The following is a 27,885-nucleotide window of genomic DNA, read 5'->3' as shown; positions in this document are numbered from 1 at the left end:
TTATACTGTTCCTGCCCATTACATTTTATTCCTAAGGACTTGCCTATTAATAGAAATATGTCATTTTTTTAACTACTGAGTAATTACAACTCCTTAACTTCTACACTGTGTAGCTTCTTTAAAAGTATTTAAACTATCAAACCAGATTGTTTTGGAATGTCCGGCTGAACCCATGCCACATCCCCAAATGATATAATTTTGGTTGATTTGGCCTATTATACTATCAAAGTTAAAAACAAATCCTAAAAATAGTTATGTGAAGTTTCAGATATGAAACTAATGGAATCAAAAGCCAGAAAATCTCAAGGCTTTAGGCACTATTTTCTTTTTCAAAAATAGAAACCGTGTACAATTTGAGAGAAGAGAATAGACAACTAAGGAAAGCGCACCAAGACATGCACACACAGCTTCAAGACGTCAAGGTAAAACAGAACTGAGCATTTGACTGTTTACTATTGGCCTGCTTTACTTTGCAGAATGTCTTTAGATGTTATTCCCTAATTGACCTGCATTACAAATCCACATTGTTGTTTTGGGCTTTGCATAAACTGGAGCGTGCCCAGTACTTTTTCCACTTCTGCATCGTGAGCTAAAGGATGGTCTGAAAATGCATTTTCGTTCGTACTGAAATGATTCTTTTGCTAGATGGTTGCATTTTAATAAGCTTTGTGTTTACCAAGTTTTATTAATAATGAGATGTTCCTTTGATTTTGATTTCATCGTGATTATGATATTGATACTACACTTGATCTTAGCCAAAAGGCTGAGAAGCGATTAGTGATTATGACGTTGAGGTAGCACATTGTCGGTTTCAGAATACTACATTCATAGAATCTTCTCTCTACGATGATTTTTGAACTTAGCAAATGCTATGAGAACAACAAACAGCCAGGCAGGCAAGCTGCGTGTGGGTGCCCATTCCGCTGTCAGCCAAAGCAGAAGTTGTCTTAGAATGTTAAATGTCAACATGTAAAATTCTTTTTTGTGTAGCAACAGCATAAGAATTTACTCTCCGAGCACGAACAACTTGTAGTGACTTTGGAAGACCACAAGAGTGCACTAGCTGCTGCGCAGGTTAGCAGGGTAGCAGCCTCTATTGGTTCTTGTTACAGTCTGCTTAACCTTTCCAAATTCCTTATGCATGTAGTCTCTCACAAGCCAATCTTCAGTAAGTTCCTTAGGACAGAGCTCTCCTGATCCTGAGGATCCTGCATGCTTTCAAAATTCAATCAAGAGAATATCAAATAAGCCTTTGATGATGATGATGATGATGATGATGATGATGATGATGATGATTTTTTGCACTGGTAGTGTGGTACCTATGACTATCTCTACTCTCCAGCAGCCCCTACATGCAGTGGTCTAATACTTGTTTAAACTACAGAAATCATCCCTTGTATCTGGTCTCTGCCGCTCTCCACCCTTTTGATGACTCTTCCTGTAGGATCTATAGGATTTTATGATGCTAGCTACCTAAATAAATAATTGTCAGACTTTTTCTTCCATCCTTCCCTCCCTCGCTTCTGCTTTCCAGCCTACAGACACTCCTTTTAGGACTAGGCTTATGAATTGTTGGTCAAATTAACAGGAAATAAGAGATCTCATGTCAGTGGAGAAGGAAAACAAGAGTCGTAAGGTCCATTTGTTCAAAGCCTCAAACAGTCTCTGGCACAAAGCGGGCCTGTAGTGGATATTTCCTGAATGAACAAACGAACAAATACAAGTGTCGGAGAGCTTTTTAAGGCAGTACCATACTGTGATTTACAGCTTTCTAGTAGAAGCAAACCAGTAGAAATGGCTAGCTTAGTCACTGGGTCTGCACTTTTTTTTCTGTTGGAAGAATTAAGAGGAACACCAACTATCTGTCCAATTCAGGAGACTATGCGTTACTTCTTGTCTTTATAAAATTATAAGAAAGGTAATATGCTGGGCCCTGGCCCGTCTTAGAGACTATAGCATCTGCATTTGTGGGACTCCTTTTCAAGGTAGTCATTGAGTATCTCCCTCTGAAACTGTAGCTGTGTGGTAATTTTTCACGTGTGTACAAATCAAATTGACTTTGGGATATTATTTCATTCAAAACCTTCTTTATAAAATTTTTACCAGGAATTTATTTGAGGCTGTTTTTCATGCTGAAAAATGTGACAAACCAATTTGAGTATTCTCTGTGCTATCATGGCCACAGACATTAGGCTAAGCAACAATTTGAAAATCCAGAGAAATGTAAGTAAAAAATGCATTTTACAAATGACCAAAACCAAATTGCGCGTAGTAAGCTTGCTGGGAGTGGCATGGACAGGATTTTGTAGTAGAAAAAAATATTTTTATGTAGCTTACGTATCATATTCTATTTCTTTAAAAATCTTTTCTGCTCCTTTGATGGGGGGCTGCAGTTCTCCTGCCCACCCGCCCCACCCCCACCCCCTAAATCATTATGCCAGAACTAGGTGCAGCACTTAGAGTCCCCCCTCTGATCCCCATAGTAGTACTTTCCCTGGCTCTCCTTAGAAAATAAATACTGCTGCAGGCACCTACATTTCTTACGTAAATTATCTTACCAGACCGGGTCTTGACAACCTGATTTTTAAAAGTAGTTGAGTGCAGAGAAAAGCAAGAATAGAATAGAATTTGAGTTTACAGTTTGCCAGGGATCTTCATAAGAACTTTTATACAGGATTTTATTTAATATTTACAGTCTACTGAGTTATTACATTGTGTCCTTTTTATAGCTAAATAAAGTGAGGTCAAAGAGAAATGAAATAGCTGGCCCAAGATCAGTGACCAGACCAGATCTGAGCTTCTAGTTTAGGGCCTGCGGACGTCACGGTCACGTGTAACTTGTAAGCAGGCATTTTTGGAGACTTTCCCTCTCACAGTTCCACGGGCCTTGCCCCACGCCCCGTCGAGTCATAATTTCTAGACTGGGGGCTCAGGAGACTGCATTTTTAACATGATCCTTCCATTATTCTCAGTGCACACTAATATTTGACAGCTGCAGCATTACTGCTTTCAAATATGTATCTAGGAGGAGGAGAAAGGAGAAATATTTATTAAAAGTATCACTATGTGGATGTCTTTTTTTTTTTTTTCCTTTGACCTCCAAAGTTGGTTTGCAAATGTTTTGATAGATTTCTGGGATAAGGGCCATCATTAGCCATATGGCATACCTTTGTACAAATTATAAGGAAGCGCTCCCCTGAGATAGATTTAGTGAGAAAACTTCTTCACCTTTGTGTGAATTGGAAAAAAAAAACTCAAAAGGCCCCTCTTCGTTGGGGTGAAAGAGCACTACGCCAGGGTGCACGGCTGGGGCAGTGGGGTGCCATCTGGACTCCCACCTCCACTCACCTGCTCTATTGTGCACACTGGCTGGGAAACTTGTTCAGAAAAGATTGCTGTGTTTTCTGTGTTTACGTGGGTGGGTGTTTACACACACAGCATCTCTGTTTTGGGATAACAGTGCTGGTGTATGTGATGAGCTAAGTATGAGCAGTGTCTCTTGATTTTCTTAGTTAAGGTATTTGATTTTCCTTCTGCCTTTCTAGTTCCTTGTGTTAAAAATATTGCACATGCACACACACATACAGACCACCACCACGTATACACAGACACAGCTATAAGAGTATATTGTAGTTTAATACTTACAGTAGTGCCTTTATCACCTTAGAAGAAAGGTTCACAGCTGAGGAATAAAAATCTAGGCTTATTTCATGCCTATGCTATTCCTTTTCTAAATCTTCAGAGCACAATACCGTAAGCATTCTGGAAAGTAAGGGACCGTATTTGAGCACAGGCTGATGGGCAGAAGGGTGTGGTCTGAGCGATTATATATATATACATATATATATATGCTAATGTTTTTATATGTATATCTATATAGTTGCTTATTTTAAGCTTATGATTCCTTTCCACTGAAAAACATTACTTAGACCATATTGGTAAAAGATATCTGCACTTGTATTTATATAATTATGTGAATTTTTAAACAGGTTTTTTAATGCTTGTAAAACTGGTTGCAAACTGTCTTTTAATAATGATATTTATACTAGGAAGTTATTTATAAAAATTCTGACTGTTTAACATAGCATGAGAAACTAACATCTGTCTTAGATATTTTTTCTCTGCTCCCTTTATGTCTAATTCTCATTTGCATGTGCTTAAAAATGGTTAAGCTTGTCCAAGTAAGAATAGCTAATGCATGGAAATAATCTGCATATTTTTCCTAATTTGTACTTCAGTATAATACTTTAGTCTTCCAGTGAACCCTAATGTCCATCCATGAACAATGTATCTCTTTCCCTCCTCAAATTGTACAATTTGCATCCAATTGTACAATTTATACACAGACACAAGTTGCAGAGTATAAACAATTGAAAGATACTTTGAATCGGATCCCAAGCCTTCGCAAACCAGAACAAACAGAGCAGCAGAATGTTACCCAGGTGACACATTCTCCACACAGGGACAGCACAGCGAGGGAGAAGGCAGCTGGAGAGCCGCGGGAGGTAAGAGGCGTGAACTGGTATTCTGTGGTGGGGTCACTTTCCCCATCAAGCTGTCATCAGGTGAACTGCTCGAAATATTGCCGACCCTTCCTTCAGAACAGTGGTTCTCAAATTTTAGCATAGATCAGAGTCCCCGGCAGGGCTGTTAAAACACAAATAGTTGGGCCCCAGCCCAGAATTTCCAGTTCAGTTATTTTGGGATGAGGCCTGCATTTCTAACTGATTCAGCTGGTCTGGGGAGTACACTTTGAGAACTGCTGTAATATTTTCTGGGAAAGACTCTACCAACTTTGTTTATTCATGTGGGTTTATTTTTTTTAAGGAGCTGTTGTGCTGAGTTATTTATTTATTTATTTTTTCTGTTCATGTCATTTGGGTTGTTAGGGGGCAGAGTGAGAAGATTAAATGATCATAAGGATATTATGTGATAGCCCACTCAAGTATTAGGGTTGATAGTATAGTTCTGGGTCCACAGAGAACAAGCCAAAAATTGTATTTAAGAGGTCTCTATAAAACTACCAAATGTATGAGTGCTAGTTTCTTAATCCACTTTTTTTTTGTATTCCTGTTCTTCGTAAAAGTTGAGCCTTGCTTAAAAAATATCTCCTAAGCGAGACATCAAAAGTAGGGTTATCCTTATCCTTAACTCTTACAAAGTTGTTTTAATTACATGCATAATAAATACAGCACATATGACTATCTTTCCCCCTGAAAAAGTTGGTTTTAACAGCAAATGTTCAAGGAGCTGTGCCCTGAGTTACCATCTTATGGGAATATTTAAGTTGCTAGGAGCAGACTTCATGGAAATCTTCAGTCATGCAGAGCATTCCTGTATAGACAGGACCCTCTGTGTCTTCTGTGGTTACTTTTAACATAAGAAAACATGACCAGATCTCTGGCCTGGGGATCGGTTCTATTCTTTATCCTAGTCTGGCTACCAGTTTCCTGGGTTAATCTTGTAATGACTCACACCTTTAGTTTTCTTATCTGTGAGGTGGAGAGAGTAGTTATCTGCTGGAAGCTTTCTCACAGAAGTGCTATGGAGATAAATGGCACACGTTTGAAAGCACTTTAAAGAAATACTTCATGTAAAGCTAGGGGCAGTATTATGTCAAACACGCCAGGTACGTGAGGACATTGGTAAGACATACATCTCCAAAAGTTGTCTTCAGATGTCTGAGAGAGGACTTTCTTCCTCCTTTTGTTTATTTATTTTATTCTTTTTTCAGATTTTTCTTTAAATTCTAGTTAGTTAACACACAGAACATATAGTGCAGTATTGGTTTCAGGAGTAGAATTTAGTGATTCATCACTTACATACAACACTGAGGGCTGATTCCAACAAGTGCCCTCCTCAATGCCCAGCACTATCTAGCCCATCCCCCATCCATTTCCCTCCAGCAACCCTCAGTTTGTTCTCTATCATTAAGAGTCTCTTATGGTCTGCTTCCTTCTGTCTTTTTTTTTTCCCCTTTCCATATGTTCATCTGTTTTATTTCTTAAATTCCACATGAGTGAAATCATGTGGTATTTGTCTTTGACTTACTTTGTTTAGCGTAATACACTCTAGCTTCATTTACATGATTGCAAGGCAAGATTTCATTCTTTTTGATGGCTGAGTAATATTCCATTACACACACACACACACACACACACACACACACACACACACCCCACACATCCCCTTTATCCATTCATCAGTTGATGGACATTTTGGCCCTTTGCATAGTTTGGATGTTGTTGATAATGCTGCTGTAAACATCGGGGTGCATGTACCCCTTCAAAACTGTATTTTTGTATCCTTTGGGTATACCTAGTAGTGCAATTGTGGGTCATAGGGTAGTTCTGTTTTTAATTCTGAGGAACCTCCATGCTGTTGTCCACTTTCCACCAACAGTGTGAGAAGGTTCCCCTTTCTCCACATCCTCACCGACATCTGTTGTTTCCTGTGTTGTTAATTTCAGCCATTCTGACAGGTGTGAAGTGATATCTCCTCATGGTTTTGATTTGCATTTCCCTGATTATGTGTGATGTGGAGCATCTCTTCATGTGTCTGTTAGCCATCTGGATGTCTTCTTTGGAAAAGTGTCTATTCTTGTCTTCCCATTCTTCACTGGATTATTTGTTTTTTTGGGTGTTAAGTATGATAAATTCTTTTTTTTTTAATTTTTATTTTCTAAATGCTTTTATTTATTTTTGAGAGAAAGAGAGCACACACGTAAGAGGGGGAGGGGTAAAGAGAGGGGGAGGACAGAGGATCCCAAACAGGCTTTGCACTGACAGCAGATAGCCTGATGTGGGTCTTGAACTCATGAACCGTGACATCATGACCCGAGCCAAAGTCAAACACTTAACCTACTGAGCCACCCAGCCACCCCCAGTTTGATAAATTCTGTATAGATTTAGGATACTAACTCCTTATAAGATATCTCATGTGTAAATACCTTATTCCATTCCATAGGCTGCCTTTTAGTTTTGTTGATTGTTTCCTTCACTGTGCAGAAATATTTATTTATTTATTTATACAGTCCAGTTTCTCAGTTATAGTTCTGCCAATTTAAGAAGATGGCTTCACATTTATTTCAGTTTGAAAGAACAATCTGACCAAAGTAGTCATTTTTTCTGATAAAGAAGGTGGGAAGGGGGAAAGGAGTGATTCGTTTTCTTACGATATTTTATCATTTCTTTTTTGCCCCTCCTTTCTAAGTAATGAAGATCAAATGGAAATCTCTGAAACTTTCAATCTGGGAAAACCAATTTAAATCAACCAATTTTTGAAGAGGAATTTTCTGTAAAGGAAAAAAAAACACAAAACATGTCTTTTTTGTTGTTGTTCAGAGTTTTCTATATTAACACTACAAAATATTTACAAAATATTTCCTCGGATTTATGAAGAGATGCTACTTTAATATGTTAAAAATGTTTTATTGTATGGTTTAATGGGCACTATTTTTAGTTAACATGGATGTCTATTAGTAATGGCATCTTTTTTTTTATTAGTTAATAAAAATAAACCTAACTCATCCTCAATATCATCTTATCCTTCTCTTAAATTAAAAAAAAAATTAATGTTTATTTTTAAGAGAGAAAGAGACAGAGCACTAGTCGGGGGGGGGGGGGGGGGGTGGCAAAGAGAGAGGAAGACACAGACTCTGAAGGAGGCTCCAGGCCACAAGCTGTCAGCATAGACCCGATGTGGGGCTCGAACTCACGGATCTCAAGATCATGACCTGAGCTAAAGTTGGATACTTAACTGACTGAGCCACCCAGAAGCCCCTGTCCTTCTCTTTTCAAATCATTATTATTTTTTTTTAAGATTTATTTAAGTAATCTCTACACCCCACATGGGGCTTGAACTCATGACCCTGAGATCAAAAGTTGCATGCTCTTCGTACTGAGCCACTAAGGCACCCCACTTTTCAAATATTATTGAAAACAAAGTTTACATTGAAGAAAATCATGTAAGCACTTCATCACTTGAAGTCTGAGAGTTTTTTTTTTTTCCTTGTTCTAAAGGAAAACAGGAGTTAGATTGCTTTTGAGGGAAGTTAGAATGCAATGTGGTCATGTATAGGCTTTACTCTTAGGTTACTATTTGTATGATGAGATTTTACTGATGTTATCTCTATTTTATAGGTGAGATGACACAGTGAGAAGAGTTAAGTGACTCCATTGCAGCCATACTTTTCAGTCAGGACTGTGTATTTCTAGATTCCCAAGATTTTGCTTATGTTGTAACCCCATAGACATGGTAATAAACAGGTTGCATCACTGCTTTCAAAGTAAAAGAGGGTCATTTCCAGTGATGTGCTTGGCCTAGGTGTCTCGGAATAATGATGTGCGGCAGACACATGAAGCCGTTCCTAGAAGAACAGAAGAAACAAAACTTTACCCTCCCACCCAGAAAGAGGCAGAATTTCAGGCTCCAGCAGAGCTGAACCAGCAGGACGCGGAACCCAGAGAGCCGGAGGAGCGTCAGGTGGAAGAGGAGCACAGGAAGGCCCTGGAAGAGGAGGCCATGGAACAGGTCGGGCAGGCTGAACACCTGGAGGAGGAACACGACCCATCACCAGAGGAACAGGATCGCGAATGGAAGGAACAGCGTGACCCGAGGGAAGAAGCCAACCTTCTGGGAGGGCACGCTCACGCCGAGGTACGAGGTCCTTCACCTCCACTGGGGTTCTGTTTCGTCAGCCAGGATAGGGAGCGTGGCTTTGTTTTTAAACATTGAAAAAGCCTCCCCATATACAACAATCTCTAAAATAAAATTCGAGCGATTTCACTAAATGTTACATGCACGTATGTTTTTTAGATGCACATGTTTCAATTTTTTCGTGTAATGTTAATAGCATAGCTGCTCCTATCCCTCAGAGAGCTGACCCGAAGGAAACAGAAAGCTGTTGGTGTATTTTCTTTGTCAGTAGTGCGTAACAAGGCAGCCTCATGCTCACTCCGGTCCCTTGAGCAGAAGGAGGACAGATAAGCGCCTGATGGGGCACCTCCGGGGAACGTGTTCAAGTTCCAAGGGCAACTTGAGGCCCAGAAAGGTCTCATTTTCTATGATCAAAAGTCTCCTTCTCCCTGTTCATTTACTATCAAATGGTAGGTTGGCTTCTGCACATTCATCTTCAAGGTGGTTATTAAGTTGTCAAAAGGCTGATCTTATCGCTTAAGGATGCCCACTGGGTGAGTATGTTTAACCAATCTCTGCTCAGTCTCCCCCTACCGGAGCACTCCCTCTCACATAAATAAGGCTTTTTCTCTTTGAAAAATCCATTATTATTAGAAAACCGAATTTAAAAGAACTTGAAGCAACACTGAGTGCAGAGAGTTATCTTTCTTCCTCTGTCTCTAAGCTGATCCTTAACACTGGGCTTCCTGCCTTTACGTACATGCCAGTCACTTTGTATTTATGCCTCTGAGGTTTTGTTCGGCTTCGAGCTTTCTAAGACTTCAAGCTGCCTGAGGCTTTAGGCTGAGTAGATGTAACAGCCTCTGTTGTTGGACTCCTTGTTGCAAACTTAGCACGGAGAAGCTTCTCCCAGTCTTGTGTCCCTCATACGGCCTTTTTCAAAAGTAATTCCCCTTTGGGTTTAATTCCCCTTAACCCTGCACCTTCTTTTCTTTGGTGAATATTGGGTGTGCTTGTGTTGGTTGGGAGAGGGGGTTATGATGGAGGAGTGGGTTGTGGGTAGCTCAGTGGGAAACAGAGTTTAAGAATTCGTGGATCAGTTTTTCCTTTCATCAGCAGGTACTGCCTTCTCACCCATTCTCTTTTTCCTTGAAGGAATTTGTTCTCTGCCCCTCTGCCCTTACCTGAAATTTGGCTTTTTTGGCTGTGGTCAGCCTGAGATTGGTTCCGCATTCCTAGAATTAATTGGCATCGCTGGATCTTACACTCTTACAGCTTCAGCTGACAAATTGCTACAATTAATGTGAGGTTACTACGTGCCCGCTTAGAGCAGCACCTTTTGAACATCCGTTCAGTTAGGGTTCAGAAGGGATTTGCCCTTCTGTTTTGCCCTCTCCCGTGTGAGAGGGAGCACATTGAAAATCTGCCAAAATCCAGCAAATCGGGAAGATGGGTTGCTAAAAGAAGCCAAGGCTGACTCAGAGAGTTGGGAAAGAGGGGTTCTGGCCCCGGGTGACCTTGGACCTGAGGTGTAATCCCAGTTCCCCTGACAGATGGGTGGGTGTTCATTAAGTAAACCAGGCCTGCCGCCAGGGTGTGTCAGGGGAAACCAAGGAAGGGGTGACCGGAGGTGCGGCCTGTCACCCCTCAGCAGCGCCACCTTTCCCCCCAGGTGTATCCCTCCGCCGGGCCGGCCACCAAATTGCGATCGCCCTACGAGGAGCAGCTGGAGCAGCAGCGGCTGGCAGCGAGGCGGTCTGAGGAGGCGCAGAGGCTGAGAGAGCAGCAGGACGCCCTGCACCAGCAGCGGCTGCAGGGACACTTGCTGAGGCAGCGGCAGCAGCTCCTCGCCAGAGAGGTGGCCCGGCAGAGGCAGGCCGGCCCCGAGGAGGGGCGGCCGCAGCCCCCGGAGCAGCTACGGTAGCCTTCTCCCGATGGTGCACGCAGCCCTCCTCTCGTTCTTCTGAGCAGGGCACACAGCTCGGGGTGCCTGTTCCCTGTGAGCTTGGGGGGAGGTGGGGGGGGGGGGCTCCTGTAGCCGGGGCGGAACAACGCCTGGAGACCTGAATTTCCAAATATTTCATTCTAAAACAATCAACTTTTTTTTTTCTAATTAAAAACGTTAGATCTTCAAGCTTACTTTATTTAAAAAAAATTTTTTTTAATGTTTATTTTTGAGACAGAGAGAGACATAGCATGAACGGGGGAGGGTCAGAGAGAGAAAGAGACCCAGAATCCAAAACAGGCTCCAGGCTCCGAGCTGTCGGCACAGAGCCCACGTGGGGCTCGAACTCACAGACCGTGAGATCATGACCTGAGCCGAAGTCGGATGTTGAACGACTGAGCCACCCAGGCGCCCCTCCAAGCTTACTTTAGAGAGAGAGAACCTAGCAGGTTCTGTGCTAACTTTATCTTACTTTACCACGTGAAAGGTGTTTTATGTTTTTTAAGGTATGCTTTGAAATTGTAGCTGGAATCTTTATTAAACCCAATAGCATAAGTTTAAAAAGAAAAAAAAGAAGAAAGAACCTCTTGATGACTTTTTAAAAACCGTTGAAAAATTCGTTTATTATTACCTTTAAATGTAAATGACTTCTGTGAAATTGTGCCGCTGAATTTGTCACTGAATTGTTAACATTTGTGTCTCTTGCAGGCAGCAAGGTCATTATGACACTGTGGATCATGATATTGTTCAGGGAGCAGAGGACCAGGGCGTCCAAGAAGAGGAAGGAGGTGGTGAGACTTCTCAGATTGTCAATACGTTAATGAAATTACTTGGTCACATGGAACATCGACTCAGAGTTGCGTGCACATCTGAGTACATACAAGCGAGACTTGTGTACCACATGCCTTTTGTCACTGCTGTTGTTATGTCGCTGGTAATCCTTCCAAACAGTGCACGTTGGTGGCCACACCTGCCCAAGATCATCTGTTTCCTTCCTAATATTTCTTCCTACAGTTTAAGCTTTTTGTGTACTGAATTGTTCTTTATGACACATTATCATAGGACTGTTATACTCTGGGAAATGGCTACCTTTTCTCCTTACCTTGGAAACCTTTGGATCATTGCCTTGAAAGTCTTTCAGATTAAGGCACTAGTAGTTTTCACTTGTGGCAGGCGTCTCGTATGCAATTTATCAAATATCCCTTCCTGTATAATAGAACTAGAAAGTAACATTTTCTCTGGCAACTCTAACACTCAGATATGTATCCTCTTTAAAAGAGGCTAAAAGAAGGTGATTACCCAAACTCCCTCTATAGCCTGTTCTGATATTTTATAGCCCTCATAGTCAAGAAATTGTTTTCCTTATGTCCCCCTGTGCAGCACTTTCAGCTTTTTTTGTTCCATTATCAGTAAGACTAGAGAACAGTTTGTTCTCTTATTTATTTAATGAATCCCTTGGTGCACTTGAAACCTGATGGTAAGTTACCTTGCATCTCTATTTTTTATAAGCTAAATACTCTCCATATACTTAACCTTTCCTCTTATATCTTACTTAAAAAGTTGTTTGTTCTTCTCTTTGTATGCTCTTACCTAAATTTCCTTTATGGAATTTTATTTTTCTGAAAGCAGCAAATATCTGTGTGAGTTGAACTGTGAGACGTATCCTTGTGGTGGCATCCCTCATCACTGCCGTGTGATGAGGTGTTCTTTTTTCCATTTCCTGAGACGTTACCAGTTCTTCTTTTGGTACCTTGCTATTTCCTTTGATATTACCAAAAATTAGCTGACAATTTTATCAGTGTCCAGTTGACTGGGCATGCTTTTGTTGAGAAAGTTTTATTATTGTTTTTCATATAGCAAGGGGGAGAATGAAGCTCTTATAAACATTTGCTTTAGAAGATTAGCATGTGTCACTCACCCATGCTATCTCCTTAGACACATGGTCTAGGAAAAGGACCTAGTTCTATTCAGAAGAGCGGAGGTGTATGCCTTCTGTTGAATTAACCTCTTTCTCTTTGGAGGAGAGATTGGGTGAAATAGTCTGTAGGAAAGCCCACTGGTGGCTTTTCTTTGAGTGAAAGGGTAGAGTCCTGTCTGGTTCATCTGCACTGATATTAGTTCCTTTGATCTGCTAGCCTATGAGAGAGATAACCAGCACCAAGATGAGGCAGAAGATGACCCAGAGAATGGACATGAGCCTCAAGATCAGGGTCCCCACGAAGCTGATCCAGACTCCGAGGCAGATGTAAGTGTCCTCTCTTTCGGTCATGACACTTGGAAACTCACAACGCAGAAAGGAAACTTGAAGGTTTACCTGACACCATGCCTTTGGCTCTAGATATGTCTGTTATTTCATCAGTGCAGAAGGAAGGTGGCTTGCGTAATTATATAAGCAATGTTGTTAACTGTAAACTGAGGGTGTGTTGGGGGAGACTGGTTCAGAAGCTGCTCTAGAAAAACATAGGAGTTTCCCTCTGACAACTTCTAGATCAGGAAAAGCAATGGTGAGAACCACTGAAATATGCAGTAATTCTGAAAAATGAAAAAAAAAAAAAGTGTGGGAGTTAGAGAAGCAGAGAAAAGAAATGAGCCATTCTGGAGCATGTTGAATAGTCTGCTAGGGTGTTATGTAGGTCGTGTGACTGTCATCTCCCAGCAGTAAGCAACCATTTTAATCAGTACATGAAGTAAGGACGTGGGGCTTGAGAAATGGGAAAAAAAAATGCTCAGGTACCATAATGCTGTAGAAAATTTAGAATATGAATCAGTAGAGACCTGATAACCAAGAATGTCCTTTGTGTTTACCAAGAAAGGACCTAGACTCCCAGTTCACCTGTGTAGCCGGGGGGCCTGAGGCGAGCAAGCGTCAAGTGAGTGTGTTCTCGCGCTTGTGTGTAGATGAATTTTACAACTTACTTTAGCTCTCCTGTCATCTTTTGCTAGTAAAACCACCGCTATGTTTATCTAGTCTATGCTACCGTATGGATCTTGTTTATATTGAAAGGAAGATCCATATATCTTTCCTTGATACTCATTGAGAAAGTCTCCCTGATGATAGCTGCTTAAAGCCCCCTGGATGGAAACAGCTTTAAAATTTTTTTTAATTTCTTTTTAATTTTTTTACTTTTTTTTTTAATTAATTAATTTATTTTTTTTTTTATGTGTGGAAATGGCTTTTGTACTTAACTTGAGCGGAGCTGTAACAAAGCACTTTTGCCTGTGGCTCCTGGGTTAGCACTTGTGCAAGTGCGCTCAGGAAAGGGTGGGAGCTCTGGAGAGTAGGGGAGTAGAGCTGGTGACTGTGGAGGGACAAGGGAGTATCTTACGAGAGCACCAACAAAGTGGATGTGCCTGAGCGGATGCAGGGCTGGTGAGAGGGTGCCTGTCCCAGTCTCCGCCCTCTGGGAGGTGCTGCGTGCTTTGAGGATGACCGTCTAACCCTCTCTCTCCAGTCAGCACTCCACTTGGTCTGGAGGGCACTGCTCTGTTCCTCCCATTCCTTCTTTTAATTAGAAATCGTTAGCCAGCTTGTCTCTCTTTGTCTCATCTAATTTTTTTTAATTAAAGAAATTTTTTCCAGTTTTATTGAGGTACGTTTGATCATCTGTTTATTTGTTTTTAAAAAATTTTTTTTAACGTTTATTTATTTTTGAGACAGAGAGAGACAGAGCATGAACGGGGGAGGGTCAGAGAGAGAGGGAGACACAGAATCTGAAACAGGCTCCAGGCTCTGAGCTGTCAGCACAGAGCCCCACGCGGGGCTTGAACTCACGGACCGCGAGATCGTGACCTGAGTCGAAGTCGGACGCTTAACCGACTGAGCCACCCAGGCGCCCCTATCATCTGTTTATTTGAAGGTAACAACTGTGCCTGTTATACTTCACCTATTACTTGCGTCGTGTTGGACCCTGTGTGTACATTTCTGTGGGCTTTTGGAAAAGCCCTTTGGTACTTTGTTTTTGAAGAGAATGTGTTATATTTTTCCTGTGTTTCCACACGTATTATTGATAATGCCCAGAAAGAAATCTATATATAGAGATTGTGGAGTAATTGGCGTCTGGAGTAAAGGTGATGACTTGTCACTCTGTATTCCCAAGAAAAGTGTCATCTGCTCTTAAATGAAGCGTGTAGCCGGGGATGTACAAGTAATAAGTCAACTGAGACCGGTGAGCTCTTGACTATGTTCAGGGCTCCAAAGTGAATTGAAGTGGAATCTTGTTGCCTGGAGAACACTGATACAGATCAAATCTTGCTCTGAGGCCTCATCTCTGGGAGGCATTTGCTGCTTCAGCTAAGTGTCCTGTTGGTGACCCTGGAGTGATCGGGAAGCTCCTGCAAGCATTATCATCTCTGCCCAGCTCAGCCTTTAAAATCTGAATCTTTATGAGGACATGTATTATTGTGAAAGGTGCTTTGGGAGTTTAAGTGGAAAATGGAGATAATTCTCAAGTCGATCATGTGAAGGGCATTTGTGGAACACCATAACTGAGAGCTGCTGGAGGGAGGGTTGGGGGAGAGATTTTTCAAGATCTGTTGCCAAAGACTGGGTTTGCTCAGTTCTTTTTCTCTTGTCCTTTGCCAGTGCAACATTTCTCTTTCGTGGTAGTGATCGTTCTATAGAAATTGGTTCCATGCTAGATACTGTTTACTTTTGGATTAGCCCCTTCAAGCACACCCTTTCTTGAGTCCTTTCTGGGACTTCTCACTCTTCAATGGCTGCTCACCCCCTTAACGTGTAAAAAATTGCTCACAGGGGAAAGCTTGTCTGTATGAAAATCAGCATACTCAGGAAAGATGTTCCTCCTTGCCTATCTAAATCCCCCATTTTAGTGATTTCTTTTACATGTTCTGTTAGCGTCGATGAACTATTTTTCTGGTCTCTTTAGTTCCACTCCCATTTCTCGTGCTAGAGTTTGGAGGACTGTCTTGGAATCGCTTGACGAAAACAAGTGCTGTCTGTACTTCACTCTGATCCATCAGCCGCTGACAAATAAAGCAGGAGTTTTGTCTTTTGACAGTGGGATGTGTACTTGTGAGTCTTGGCAAGGATAGAGTCGAGCAGTCTGGTGAAGGACGATTTCATTTTCTGCCAGTGTGTGGCCTTTCCAATGAAATTAAATTTGATCCTGGATTTTGAGGTAGTGGTTGCTTTTTATTAAAATTTTGCAGAGGGCGGCTGTAGAGGATATAAACCCAGCAGATGACCCCAATAATCAAGGCGAAGATGAATTTGAGGAAGCCGAGCAAGTGAGAGAAGAAAATTTGCCAGATGAAAATGAGGAGCCAAAACAAAGTAATCCAAAGCAAGAGAATGCAGAAATGGAAGAACATTTGGTGGTAAGCAGACGCTACTTCAGAGGGTGGTTTTAACCTGGGCATCTTAATAAACTGCCTGATTAATGCAGAAGGTTAGTCCTAAGGCACACTGACAGAAGGTTTGCCTCTTTGGTTGGTTTGTAGGCCACGATGTGAAATGATATGGCCACACTCAGAGAGAGCGAGAGCGAGAGAAACACACATCCTAGGTTTTGTGTTGGGAAGGATTATTCATCATTTCCTGGCCACCGATGCACTGAAAGTACATGTGTTATGGCTGCAAGCTTGCTCTTTGTCCCAGAGAACTGTAAAATGCATCTCCCGCCTTCAGTAACCCAAGCCTCCCCTTTTGTTTCAACAGATGGCAGGAAACCCAGACCAGCAGGAAGATAATGTTGATGAGCAGTACCAGGAAGAGGGAGAAGAAGAGGTAGGGAGGTGGGATGCAGGAAACTGGTCAAACTGCTTGGTGTGTCACACTAACCTTAAGGGGCAGCGTGGGCTTTGACGTGCGACACGTTCAGAAAGACATAGTCGGGATGAGAAAGGGTGGTTCAAGAGGAAATGGACTGTGGAAAAAGGTGACATGTGGTTAGAAAGTAATAAAAAACAGGGTAGTAGAATCCTTCTTTCTGGGTCTCAACTAGAAATTTTGAACTAAAAGAAGTCATCCAGCCCTCCCGGAATGGTGAATTTAGGGCTATGTGATATTTGTAAGAATATTTTCTCTCGTTTCTTCCCCTCATAAGAGAGGGAAGAACAAAGCTTTGCATGTCAGGTCTGGGGGTCGGGATGAACCCTGTAATTTGCTCTGCAGACGTTGCCAGAGTGCTGCCTCACGGGTGCCTCAAGTGTCCACTGGAAAACACTTAACACCCTCCAAAAACATTTTTTTTTTTTTCAACGTTTATTTATTTTTGGGACAGAGCGAGACAGAGCACGAACGGGGGAGGGGCAGAGAGAGAGGGAGACACAGAATCGGAAACAGGCTCCAGGCTCTGAGCCATCAGCCCAGAGCCCGACGCGGGGCTCGAACTCACGGACCGCGAGATCGTGACGTGGCTGAAGTCGGACGCTTAACCGACTGCGCCACCCAGGCGCCCCTCCAAAAACATTTTTAGGGTCTCTACTTTTTGCCTTTTCTCTCCTAAGAACTTAGTGTGATAATGAGATTTAATGATAAAGAAAAGGAAAAATACATGAGGAGGTTAGTTGAATAAAATGCATTTAGGTGGAATTTCGTAAATTTCATTTTAGTCTCCTTGTTACTGTAAACTTCTTTTTTTTTTTTTTTTATGAAATTTATTGACAAATTGGTTTCCATACAACACCCAGTGCTCATCCCAAAAGGTGCCCTCCTCAATACCCATCACCCACCCTCCCCTCCCTCCCACCCCCCATCAGCCCTCAGTTTGTTCTCAGTTTTTAACAGTCTCTTATGCTTTGGCTCTCTCCCACTCTAACCTCTTTTTTTTTTTTTTTCCTTCCCCTCCCCCATGGGTTCCTGTTAAGTTTCTCAGGATCCACATAAGAGTGAAACCATATGGTATCTGTCTTTCTCTGTATGGCTTATTTCACTTAGCATCACACTCTCCAGTTCCATCCACGTTGCTACAAAGGGCCATATTTCATTTTTTCTCATTGCCACGTAGTACTCCATTGTGTATATATACCACAATTTCTTTATCCATTACTGTAAACTTCTAACAGATTATCGCTAACTAGCTTTGAGGAGCAGCCCTGTCCTGGTGGCACATCATGTAAGTGCTGGGTGAGTGCCATTGCTCGTAGCTGGTTAGTCTCCGCTCCCCACCGAACGGACCACTGAAGCCCCGAGCCTGGGGAAATGATACGAAGGAGGCCAAGGCCCCGTGTTTGGTCTCTCTCTGGCCCAGGAAATGGTCCGCTAAATCAAAGCTCTGGTGCGGAGGTGTTCCTCAGCCAGGTTTCTTGCCCATGTGGGCTTTAGCCCTAACGGGAACTGCGTGAATGGATGGACAGATGGCAGCCTGAGCCGACGCCCCCACCACTGGGGATCCTGCTCAGAATACGCGAGCTACCCCTTTTGCCAGTGCAGTTCCCTCGACGAGCCCTGCTTTCTCATTGTTGTTGCATTTGTTGTCCACTTCTCAGAGCTCATGTGAAAGGGTGTGCTTATACCGGGAAAACAGAAAGGGATGTTGCTCTTTACAGCCACTGGCCACGTACATCTCTAGTCACATGTACATTCACTGGCTTGATCTTTTTATCCTTTCTCTTTTCTCATCCTGCCGTTCATCCTGGTCGAGATCCTGAGCTCTGTTATCACAAGAGAACATTAGAAGAACTAGCAGCCTTGAATATTAAGATATTTGGCAAGAAAAAGATACTCGTCTGGACTTCTCTTGTAACAGGATGTCTGAACGAATATTACTCTGTCTCATTATGTCAGATGCCAGGAATCTTTGAGGGATTAAAGGAGAAGAGATTCACCTTGGCTTCTTTTTAAAAATGCAGAAGGGTAAACATAAAATTTTAATCAGTATTTACTGATTATTTTTCACCTTTATATTATGTCAGTCAAGGTGGAGAGAGCGGTCCTGTGATCCAAGACAGATCAAGGATAGGAAAAAGAGAAAGAGACAGGAGGGGAAGAGAGTGGTGGTGGGCAGAGGTGAGGGCTACAGGCGGGCTGAACTGACCAGAGCCCTGTTCTGTCCCTCCAGCGGGCCCCCAGTCCTGCTTCTCTTTCTCTGGTTCCCTGCTCTGAAGTCCTGTCTGGTGCCTCTGCCCCACGTTCTGACCCTGTCTTGTGTAGGTTGCACAGCCTCCCATGTGGGACTGCTCTCAGCGTGCCTTTCTCTCTCTCCTGGTGACTTCCGTCTCTGCCCCCCGGCATCCCTTGCACAGGCTGTGTTGCATTCCTTGGGCAGTTCCTGAGATGGTTAGTTATGGGATCTTTCCACCTTCTTCCACTGTTCCAGTCCTTCCCTTGAGGAGGGAGAAGACTGGTCCCCAAATACAGTTTAAGGACTAGTAATAGAGACGAAGTTCTCAGCAGACTGCAGCAAGATGAGAAAAAGAGGTCTACAATATGTGAGAACGCATAGCGTTTTGTTTATAGGTGCTGTGTGTGAGACATCTGTGGAATGGTCTGGAAACCATGCAGGGCCCTGTAATGTGCATTGTTCTTATCTGCACCGAGCCCCAGGGTCGTCCAGCTGTCCCCACTGACCACAGGGATGTATGGCTCATTGCTGCCATCGGTTCCCCTCCCTTCTATCCCAGGTCACCTGACTTCTGTCAGAGCTGTCCATGCTCAGAGCTACAGCCCATCAGACTTGTGACTTGAGGGGCATCTGGGTGACTCAGTTGGCTAAGCGTCCAACTCTTAATTTTGGCTCTGGTCATGATCTCATGGTTCATGAGACCGAGCCTGGCATCAGGCTCTGTGCTGACAGAGCAGAGCCTGCTTGAGATTCTCTCCCTCTCTTTCTCTCACCTCCCCCGCCAAATAAATAAATTTAAAAATAAAAAAGAAAGAAAAAAAAAAAAAGACTTGTGACTTGAGCTCAGAGAGTAGGACCCAAAATAAGTGTGCTTTTTGGAAATTTGCACCATCCCTGCCTTCTTTTATCTTAGTGTAATAGCATTACCCTTCTAAGGCATAAAAGTGATGGTTATGGGGGCGCCTGGGTGGCGCAGTCGGTTAAGCGTCCGACTTCAGCCACGTCACGATCTCGCGGTCCGGGAGTTCGAGCCCCGCGTCAGGCTCTGGGCTGATGGCTCGGAGCCTGGAGCCTGTTTCCGATTCTGTGTCTCCCTCTCTCTCTGCCCCTCCCCCGTTCATGCTCTGTCTCTGTCTGTCCCCAAAATAAATAAAAAAACGTTGAAGAAAAAAAAATTTAAAAATAAAAAATAAAAAAAAAAAAGTGATGGTTATGAACAAGTGTTCATGGCTTATTGTTTGGGACATTCATGTGGGGATCCCATCCTTGTGTCGCTTACTGTCCAGATTTTTTTATCTACTTATGAGCAAACGAGACAAATTATGGCTTTGCCAAAAAGTGCTGTGTGTGCCTAAAAATTATTTAAATGTTCAGAAAAACCCCAGAAGTTAAATGACTGAAAAATCTGAGTGCTCATTTTCTCCAGTGTAACTGAAAGCAGATTGATCTGAACACTCGTGGGAGAGCGCGCACAGGGATATTTGGTCAGCTTTAGTGGCACCGCCAGCCTGTGAGTCGCCTTGTGCGGGCGGCACAGCCTCCCCTGTTAAACATCACCCAGCAAACGGTGGTGTCCGTCACTGTGGCTGATGTTGCTGAAGCCTCTCCTGTGTCACATGCCATCCACCTCTTTGCATCCTAGCCTATTGGACTGCGTAAGGCTCGGCCTTCCGGCTCCTGTCTCATCCCGTGACGTCTTTGATCTGTGAAGCCAAAGCCCATCTTAGACCCAGTAGATCTGTCTTATTTTGGCTATTAAACTTTGCTACATCACATAGGGACTGTTTCTAAAAGTGGCTAAAACGTTAGATTTCAATGAGTAAAAATGAGTAAAGAGGAGCAGCGTTGGGAAGTTTTTGACAAAATGTTCGCGTCAGCTTCAGCAGGTTACTGAAGAGGGTTGAACGTGGGAGATGTGATTGGTGTGTCTCCATTATAAAGGAGAAACATCAGTCTAAACACGTGTGAAAATTAGAAACTTCCGCATCATTTGTTCCTTTTCAGTAATGCCTTTTGAGTTTGAATTGCTTTTGTTCCCAATACAAAGAATATACTACCAGAATAATAGTGTATACATATATATATTTGAAAATTGTAAAATTTTTATTTGTGGGTTCCCTAAATTAATTTACCTCAGATTTGACAACTGATAAATAACCCGAATTTTCCACAATAGGTCTCCAGAGAAGAAAGACCTCATGCAAGCGTGTTTCTCTCTCTGGCCAGAGACATTCCTAACCCAGCACTCCCCGTCATTGAAACTAGTGGCTCTGAGTCTTTGCTGTGGCTAAGACTCACCTTGGAGAGTGTGTGAAAAGTACAAATTCCTGGATTGGACTTCACCCTTGGAGGTTTTGATCTTACCTGTGCTGGAGCCTAGTAATCAGAGTTCCAGGAACACGCTGTTTGGAGAAGCATGCCTAGGACAGGTGGCCACGGGCGGACTTGGGGAAGTCTGAACCTCCTGAACCTTCTGTGTAAAGTGACATGTATCTGTGTGTCTTTGCATACATTTGCATTTCTTCTCAAAGTTGTAAAAGGGTTCGTGACTCCCCCCGACACACAAACACACAGAAAAATTTTAAATCACTGATTTTCATCAAGCCCTTTTATTTTACAGATGAGAAACTTGAGCTTCAGAGAGGTCAGCTAAGTTTTTGAAGGTCACACAGCTTGTTATTGTTGGACCCGTGATTAGACCCCAGCCAGGTCTGATTTTAGAGGCTACTGTAATTAAGGCTGTAGCAAGTACGGTAACTAAACAGTGAATAGGGACGAGTTCTTCTTTATAGAAGTTAGTGAATGCAGAGGGAATGGTGGAATTAGAGAGTCGCCATTTTTGTAACCTCTAATTAAACGGGTGACTTAAGAGCAAGTCATCAATGGGTGATCTTGCTACATGAGTGGAGGTCAGGGAGTCGTATCACGGAGGGGTCAGGCTTCTGAGCTCCTTGACCAACTTGAGCCTCATTAAAAGTACCAGGGACACGTTTTATATGCCTCCTGATGTGGTGAAGATATAAAATATGCAGTATTACCTTTGAAAAACTCTTGCTTTGTAAATCGAATCCATTTAAGTCTTAAACTTCCTTTTATAAGAAATGTGGAGGCCAAAGGAAATAAGTGATACCTTAAAGAAGCAAACAAATGCAGCATGTGGGTCATTCTACAGGAAAATGAGTTAATAGCATTAAGGAAAAAAGAGGGGAGCAGAACGGATGTTAGGTGTGGCCTTTGTTTGGATTATTAGACCAAACCTACTGTAAATAGACGTTTTGAAGATAATCAGGAAAATGTTAAGCATGAAGTAGACATTAGATGATACTGTGGGATTACTTATCAGATGTGATAATGGCTCTATGGTTATGTAAGAAAAATCCACTGTTTTTAGAGATAACATACTGAGATGGATAGGGGCGAAATTACAGTGATTTAAAATGTGATAAAATTATGATGAATAATGATGTCTAGAAATCTTAAGAACCCTTCATCAACAAAAATAAAGAACAGCAATAGGTGATGCAAGGGCAGCAACGTTGAGATAACTTTTGGACCTTGGTGGTGGCGGTAAGGAGTTCTTTGAATTATGTTTTATTTGTGTGTGCTTGCGAATTTTCATAGTAAAAACAAGTGACCTTATTTTTATGCAGCCAGCACTTTGGAGCCAGTTTTAATGAAGGTTTTAATCCAGGTCTGTCTGACTCCGCAGCCTATGTTAGGGTTTGGCAAACTACAGGCCTCAGTCTGTTTCGTAAGTCAAGCCTTACTGGAACACGTCCATTCCTTTTTGTTCGCGTACTGTGCAAGGCTGCTTCGGCACCACAGGGGTGGAGTTGAGGAGCCGCTCCAGAGACTTTACGGCCGAGAAAGCCTGAATATGTACTGTATCTGGCCCTTTACAAAAAAAAAAAGTTTGTCGACCTTGATTTATATGTTCTTTCCACCATGTTGCAGTTTCAAGGCAGTTCCTTCTCAGTCGCAGCTAAACCAAATTTAGTGTTCACTAGTATGTTTTCCTTGATAATGCTCTAAAAGACGTGTCTTTGTTTCCTGAAATTGATCAGGACACTTTGGCAGTTTAATGATGTTTCAATGAGTGAGACCGTAGTATATGTAGTGTCAAATAAGTGGTTCGGTGTTTTCATCCCAGCACCCTGGGGAATGTCGTCACGAGACTCTGTGACTAAGGGCAGAGGAGATGTCATGGACCACTGATAGAGCTTGCAGGTGAAACTAGGGTGTTTTCTCTTTAGCTCGCGCCACCGGCACATGTGAATAGAAAAACCCTGCTCTATGCCTCTGTGTCCAGAATGTACTTATTTGGTGCCATCGTACTTTAGGGCCTGTGAGTCTGGCCGATGTTGGGCTGATTAGAAGAGATTCATGAAAGCTGGGCTCTGTCTCAGGCATCTTTGAAGGGTCATGTTTGTAGGCTCTTAAGCCAGGTTCCCTTCAAAGCTTGTGGGGTAGGTTGTGACTCATCCCTGTCATACCTCAGATGGACACTTAAGAGGCAGCCCTTAATTTGTTCCTCTTTAATTGTAACGCCTGCATACTTGCCCTCCTTTGCGCATTTGTGGGATTTTTAACTCCCCTGGCCCCCAAAACGTGGTAATTCTGCGTGTGATTCCGGAGGACTTAACTCTTATACCACTGTCCTAGGACAAGGCAGGTTTGCTTTTCGTCCCAGTACATGATACTTAACTGATGGTCAGCAATTTTTTGATACTCAGCTGACTTAAATCTTTTGGCATACATAAGGTTGTCAAAATACTTAAGTTAGAAAATGTTTTACCTTGCATTTTTTGTGCAATGTAATCATTAAATGGAGATTATTTAGCAAAGATGTTTGGATACTTTCTTTGATTTGCATTTTGAAAAAAATAATTGGGATCAATGACACATACTAGGAATAGTGCACGTGACAGAAAACTACTTAAAACAGACATGTGATGTTAGAACATCGAAGAGATGTAGGGATTTGAGGCAGTTTAGTAACTATTTCATGAAGAAATGGAAGTGATTGTGTTCTGAGCTCTAGATATTGTAGCCAAAGAACTTTTTCTTAATTAAGAATTGTACATACACATTTTCTCTGTTTTCTACTACATTGTATACAGGTAATGGTGTCTCTTCTCTGTGCCTTTACAGAGCAGGCATTTGCTGCTTTGATTCTCTTACTCATTGACTCATTCACTCACCGGTATTTATTAAGCAATTGCTGTGTGCCAGGTATATATCTTGGTATTGAAGACAGTTGAGTAAGACATGGTATCTGTCTTTGTAGAGGTTACATTCCATCAGAGCCTTCAGACTTCTGCAGTTCTCCCATTTGGAAAAGGGGAACTTTTAATTTCATAAGCTGAATTTCTTCAAGTGTTAATCTTGGAAATTTAATGCTTATTCAGAGAAACTGGAAATTCACACACAAAAGTCCTAGGCTCTGAATCAATCGCGTTGATTTCTTTGTAGGACGTGTGTTGTACATCTCTTCATAGCTAATAGACAAGTCAAGTCTTTGGCTTCTGTCCTTTTTCAAATTCATCTTTAGCTTGATTTTGTTTCTACTACTTTAAATGAACTTTTTGGAAATCAAACTATTGAAATTATAAAAAGTGTCACCTAGTGTCTCTGGTTTCTCTCAGGTTCAGGAAGATTTGACTGAAGAGAAAAAGAGGGAATTAGAGCATAACGCTGAAGAGACCTATGGTGAAAACGATGAAAACGTGAGTGTGGGACATATATTTCGGCCGCGTGCATGTGCGCTTACGTAGGAGATGTGAATGGCTGCTTGTGTAGATACCACTGTGTACGTCTGAAAGTCTGTGATGGTATGAGGATTAGGGAAGACCGCACTGTTGCCTGTTGGACCATTTTTATTCACTCTTTTCTCTAAAAGTGAATAACTTCATGCCTTTTCTTTCTTTAAAGAGGGAATTATTTATATCACTAACTCTATGCCCTCTTACTTTTCCCTTTTTTACCTTTAAGGCCGATGAAAAAAACAATGATGGTGAAGAGCAAGAAGTTCGAGACGACAACCACCCCAAAGGCCGAGAGGAACCCTATGAGGAGGAGGAAGAAGAGGAAGAGGACGGGGCTGCTGTTGCAGAGAAATCCCGGCGAAGAGCTGAAATGTAATGGTGCCCGACCTCACCGACAGTGCTCAGCCAACGGATTCTTTTCAAGCTGCTCAGACATAAATCTGCCTACTGAACTCTAGGATATTTAATTACAAAAATTAAGAATTTAGACTTTTTTTTAACTTTTGTATTAGAAATGCTCATACATTTATATGAATATATTTTGATAACCTAGGTTAGAGCTTCTTTTATATTCAAGCTAAACATGGGCAAGAAGAGAAAGAATAAAGCAAACCTTGGCCTTTGAATCTCATTTTTCATAGATGAGGTGATGTTGGAAAGGGCACCGATTTTGTATATTTCAGCTTGTTACTTTTCTGTCTTCTGCTTTCCAGCTGTTCTGTTGTTTGCCTTTAATAAAATACAGGATTTCAAATAGGCAATACTGCAGAAGGCTGCAGATCCTTTAAGGAGACTGGCCAGTTTGTTAACTGCTGCCTTTCTGAGGTTCTTGTGAGGTATAGTTCGGATGGAATTTTTACCCATCTGTCTGTCTCTGCAAGAAGATCCATGTACAGAGTGACATACGATTGGAAAGGCATTTTGGCTATAAAGACATTGTTTTTCAGAATTTTTGTATCTGTTAGAAAAATGTTTGGCTTTACTTAAAATCACAGCTCTTCTTGAAAGGAATTAGGTTTTTAAATGAGATGGTACTAAAACCCACACGACAGTATTCTGGACTTTGACACTCCAGTATTCAAACAAGGTAGGGCACCTCAGTGCATTAACCTTCCTGAAGGACTGACACCTTGTTTACTAACTAGTGTGTGTGGCTGGTGTTTTCTATGTGAGCACCCATTCAGTTCTTTTTTTCTGAAGTCACCTAGTGATATCCTTGTTTCAATATCCAGTTCTCTACAGTACTATATATTTCCCCGTAAGCTCTGTTTCTCAGTATGTAATCACTTTGATAACAGGAATGAACATGAAGGCATTCCAAATTATACGGTTGAATTAGGGTTATTCTTCGAAAAGTATTCAGTGAAATGCACATGGTAATATGATAGACCCTCATGATTTTTCCATTTGCTGGGATTGGGCTATGGATTACAAAAGTCCTTAAAATAAAAATTTAAAAATCAAAAATATCTTTCGGGGTAGAGACATATTTGTCTCTCTATATAAAGATTTTTTAAATATATAGAATTAGGTATATAACCCATATGTGTGTGGTTTTATAATAATACTCTCAAATTAATAAAGGCAAATTTCAATTTCTACCATTGTTGTATGAATGCGATGTTATTTTTTAATAACCGCACTCATGTATGGTTCTGATTATCCCAGCGGAGTGATTGTGTATGTATGCATAGGAATGTTTTGTTCAAATGTATTTTGGATTTTCAATAATCATAGATCAAATTTTACCTTTATGTATAAAAACCCTTTATGTAATGTAAAATGTATAATATTGTACATAATATTCAGAATACAATTATTTTGGTAAATTAGTTTGTATTTTTAATGTCCCAGTTGCAGTATTTAATTATTTGAACCATATTGAAACTTGGTAATAGTCAATAAAGCTATGAAAAGCAAGTGGTAAATCTTTTAAAAGTCTGTGATTTCTTATTAGTTTCTGATCTTATTCTTCAGCTCCTTTTTGTAAAAGGAAAAATTTTAGGAGGTTGCCAGTATATATTAATGAATTCTAAAATGCCTTTCCAACCTTTACCTACTTTCTTTATCTCTTTCTCTAATTGGATTGGTACTTGATTTTTTTCTCCCCTTTCCTAAAGAAAGAGCTAAGAATTGTTATTTTATTTGAGCTAGTTTTGGTGAAGAAAAAATAAATAGGTACAGAAACCTAAGATGTTGTCATGTGAGCACACGCAAAACAAAAAACCTATTAAATCTTCCCTCCGCCCCCCACCCCAGAAGCAACCATCACAAACCATTCTCCTCCATTTGGCACCAAGTTATAGTCATTCTAACTAGTGTTTGGAAGAGAACTAATCAGCCAGAATTGATCTACATTAATGAGATGAACAGAAATACAGGGTCACTTGTATTTATCTTGCCAATTATTCTGTGACTTTTGGCACAACCAAAAAATCAAAGGATTTGGTCTCAGTGACATAATCAGAAGGGTGGGGGAAGACACCTTAATTAGGGACAAGTACAGTGGAACACAAAAAAGCTACATTAGTACAAGTGTAATGACTACATACTTGTAAGAATGATCTTAAAAGATCCTGGAATAAGAGTATAATGTGAACCACAGGTAGGTCACAGTGACTCACTTTCATAAAGGAAAATTATTGACATGTATTGAATGCCTTCATAATACAGGAAGTATGTGAATAGGTTCCACGTTATCCCCACAGTGATCCTTTAAGTTTCATGGAATCCCCTTCTCACAACTGAAGAACTTTGTCCTCCTGGAGCATTTGACACTGTGTAACTGAGTCCTCAGTTATAAACCTTCCTGAAGGACTTCCTCATAACCTTCCTGAAGGACTGACCCCTTGTTTACTAACTAGTGTGTGTGTGGCTGGTGTTTTCTATGTGAGAACCCATTCAGTTCTTTTTTTCTGAAGTCACCTAGTGTTATCCTTGTTTCAATATCTAGTTCTCTACAGTACTATATATTTCCCCTGTAAGCTCTGTTTCTCAGTATGTAATCACTTTGATAACTGAGTTCTCAGTTCTCTTATTACATTGTGGTACATCCATACTATGGCGTGTAAAAAATTTAAAACAAGTCATTTTCTATTCTTGAATCCTCTTTTGTCTTCTGTTGTACTATCTCTTCCTAGGTTGTTTTTTTTTTTTTTTTTTCTTACCATCCTGGCTACTTTTTCTCAATCTTTGCGGGATTCTCTTCTCATCCTGCCTTTAAATATTCATGTTCTTCAGCTTTTGTCCTGGAGGTCTTTCCTCTATAGCCCTCTCTCTGCCCATGCCTTAGACACCTGTCTCCTGATCCATTTCTTCAGCCTCACTTTCTATGACCTGTTCTACCTCAAATTTATAATTGTCAAAGCTAAATTTGTCTTTTTCTCTCCCCTCCTAACACCTACTTTTAGTTTCAATATCTCCACTAAGCTTCTCAAAACAGAAACAAAGTTTGTCCTTGATTCTGTCTTCACTCCCTACAGAGGCTACCAAAATATCTTTAAATTTGCCCATT

General features: G+C 41.5%; 1 protein-coding gene and 1 pseudogene across 4 annotated transcripts in view; one reads left to right on the top strand and one right to left on the bottom strand.

Annotated features, from left to right (window-relative positions):
• GOLIM4 (golgi integral membrane protein 4) overlaps positions 1–26,304 on the top strand; it is a 79,848-nt gene extending 53,544 nt beyond the window's left edge. Inside the window, exons 6-16 of one of the 4 annotated variants that reach the window (XM_030329179.1) lie at positions 340–422; positions 991–1,074; positions 4,347–4,505; positions 8,326–8,658; positions 10,310–10,557; positions 11,291–11,370; positions 12,718–12,827; positions 15,752–15,919; positions 16,260–16,328; positions 24,252–24,332; positions 24,598–26,304. In XM_030329179.1, the coding sequence (XP_030185039.1) occupies positions 340–422; positions 991–1,074; positions 4,347–4,505; positions 8,326–8,658; positions 10,310–10,557; positions 11,291–11,370; positions 12,718–12,827; positions 15,752–15,919; positions 16,260–16,328; positions 24,252–24,332; positions 24,598–24,747 (1,565 nt within the window). In that variant the 3' untranslated portion in view covers positions 24,748–26,304. Of the gene's footprint in view, positions 1–339; positions 423–990; positions 1,075–4,346; positions 4,506–8,325; positions 8,659–10,309; positions 10,558–11,290; positions 11,374–12,717; positions 12,828–15,751; positions 15,920–16,259; positions 16,329–24,251; positions 24,333–24,597 lie in introns of all 4 variants that reach the window. The other 3 variants (XM_030329178.1, XM_030329181.1, XM_030329180.1) reach the window with 3 other exon arrangements.
• On the bottom strand, positions 695–775 carry LOC115524411 (annotated as a pseudogene).
• Positions 26,305–27,885: the final 1,581 nt, after the last annotated feature.

This window comes from Lynx canadensis, chromosome C2, assembly GCF_007474595.2.
Source record: "Lynx canadensis isolate LIC74 chromosome C2, mLynCan4.pri.v2, whole genome shotgun sequence".
Classification (NCBI taxonomy): domain Eukaryota; kingdom Metazoa; phylum Chordata; class Mammalia; order Carnivora; family Felidae; genus Lynx; species Lynx canadensis.
The sequence above is the reverse complement of the archived record's forward strand: the minus strand, read 5'-3'. Positions and strand labels throughout refer to the sequence as shown.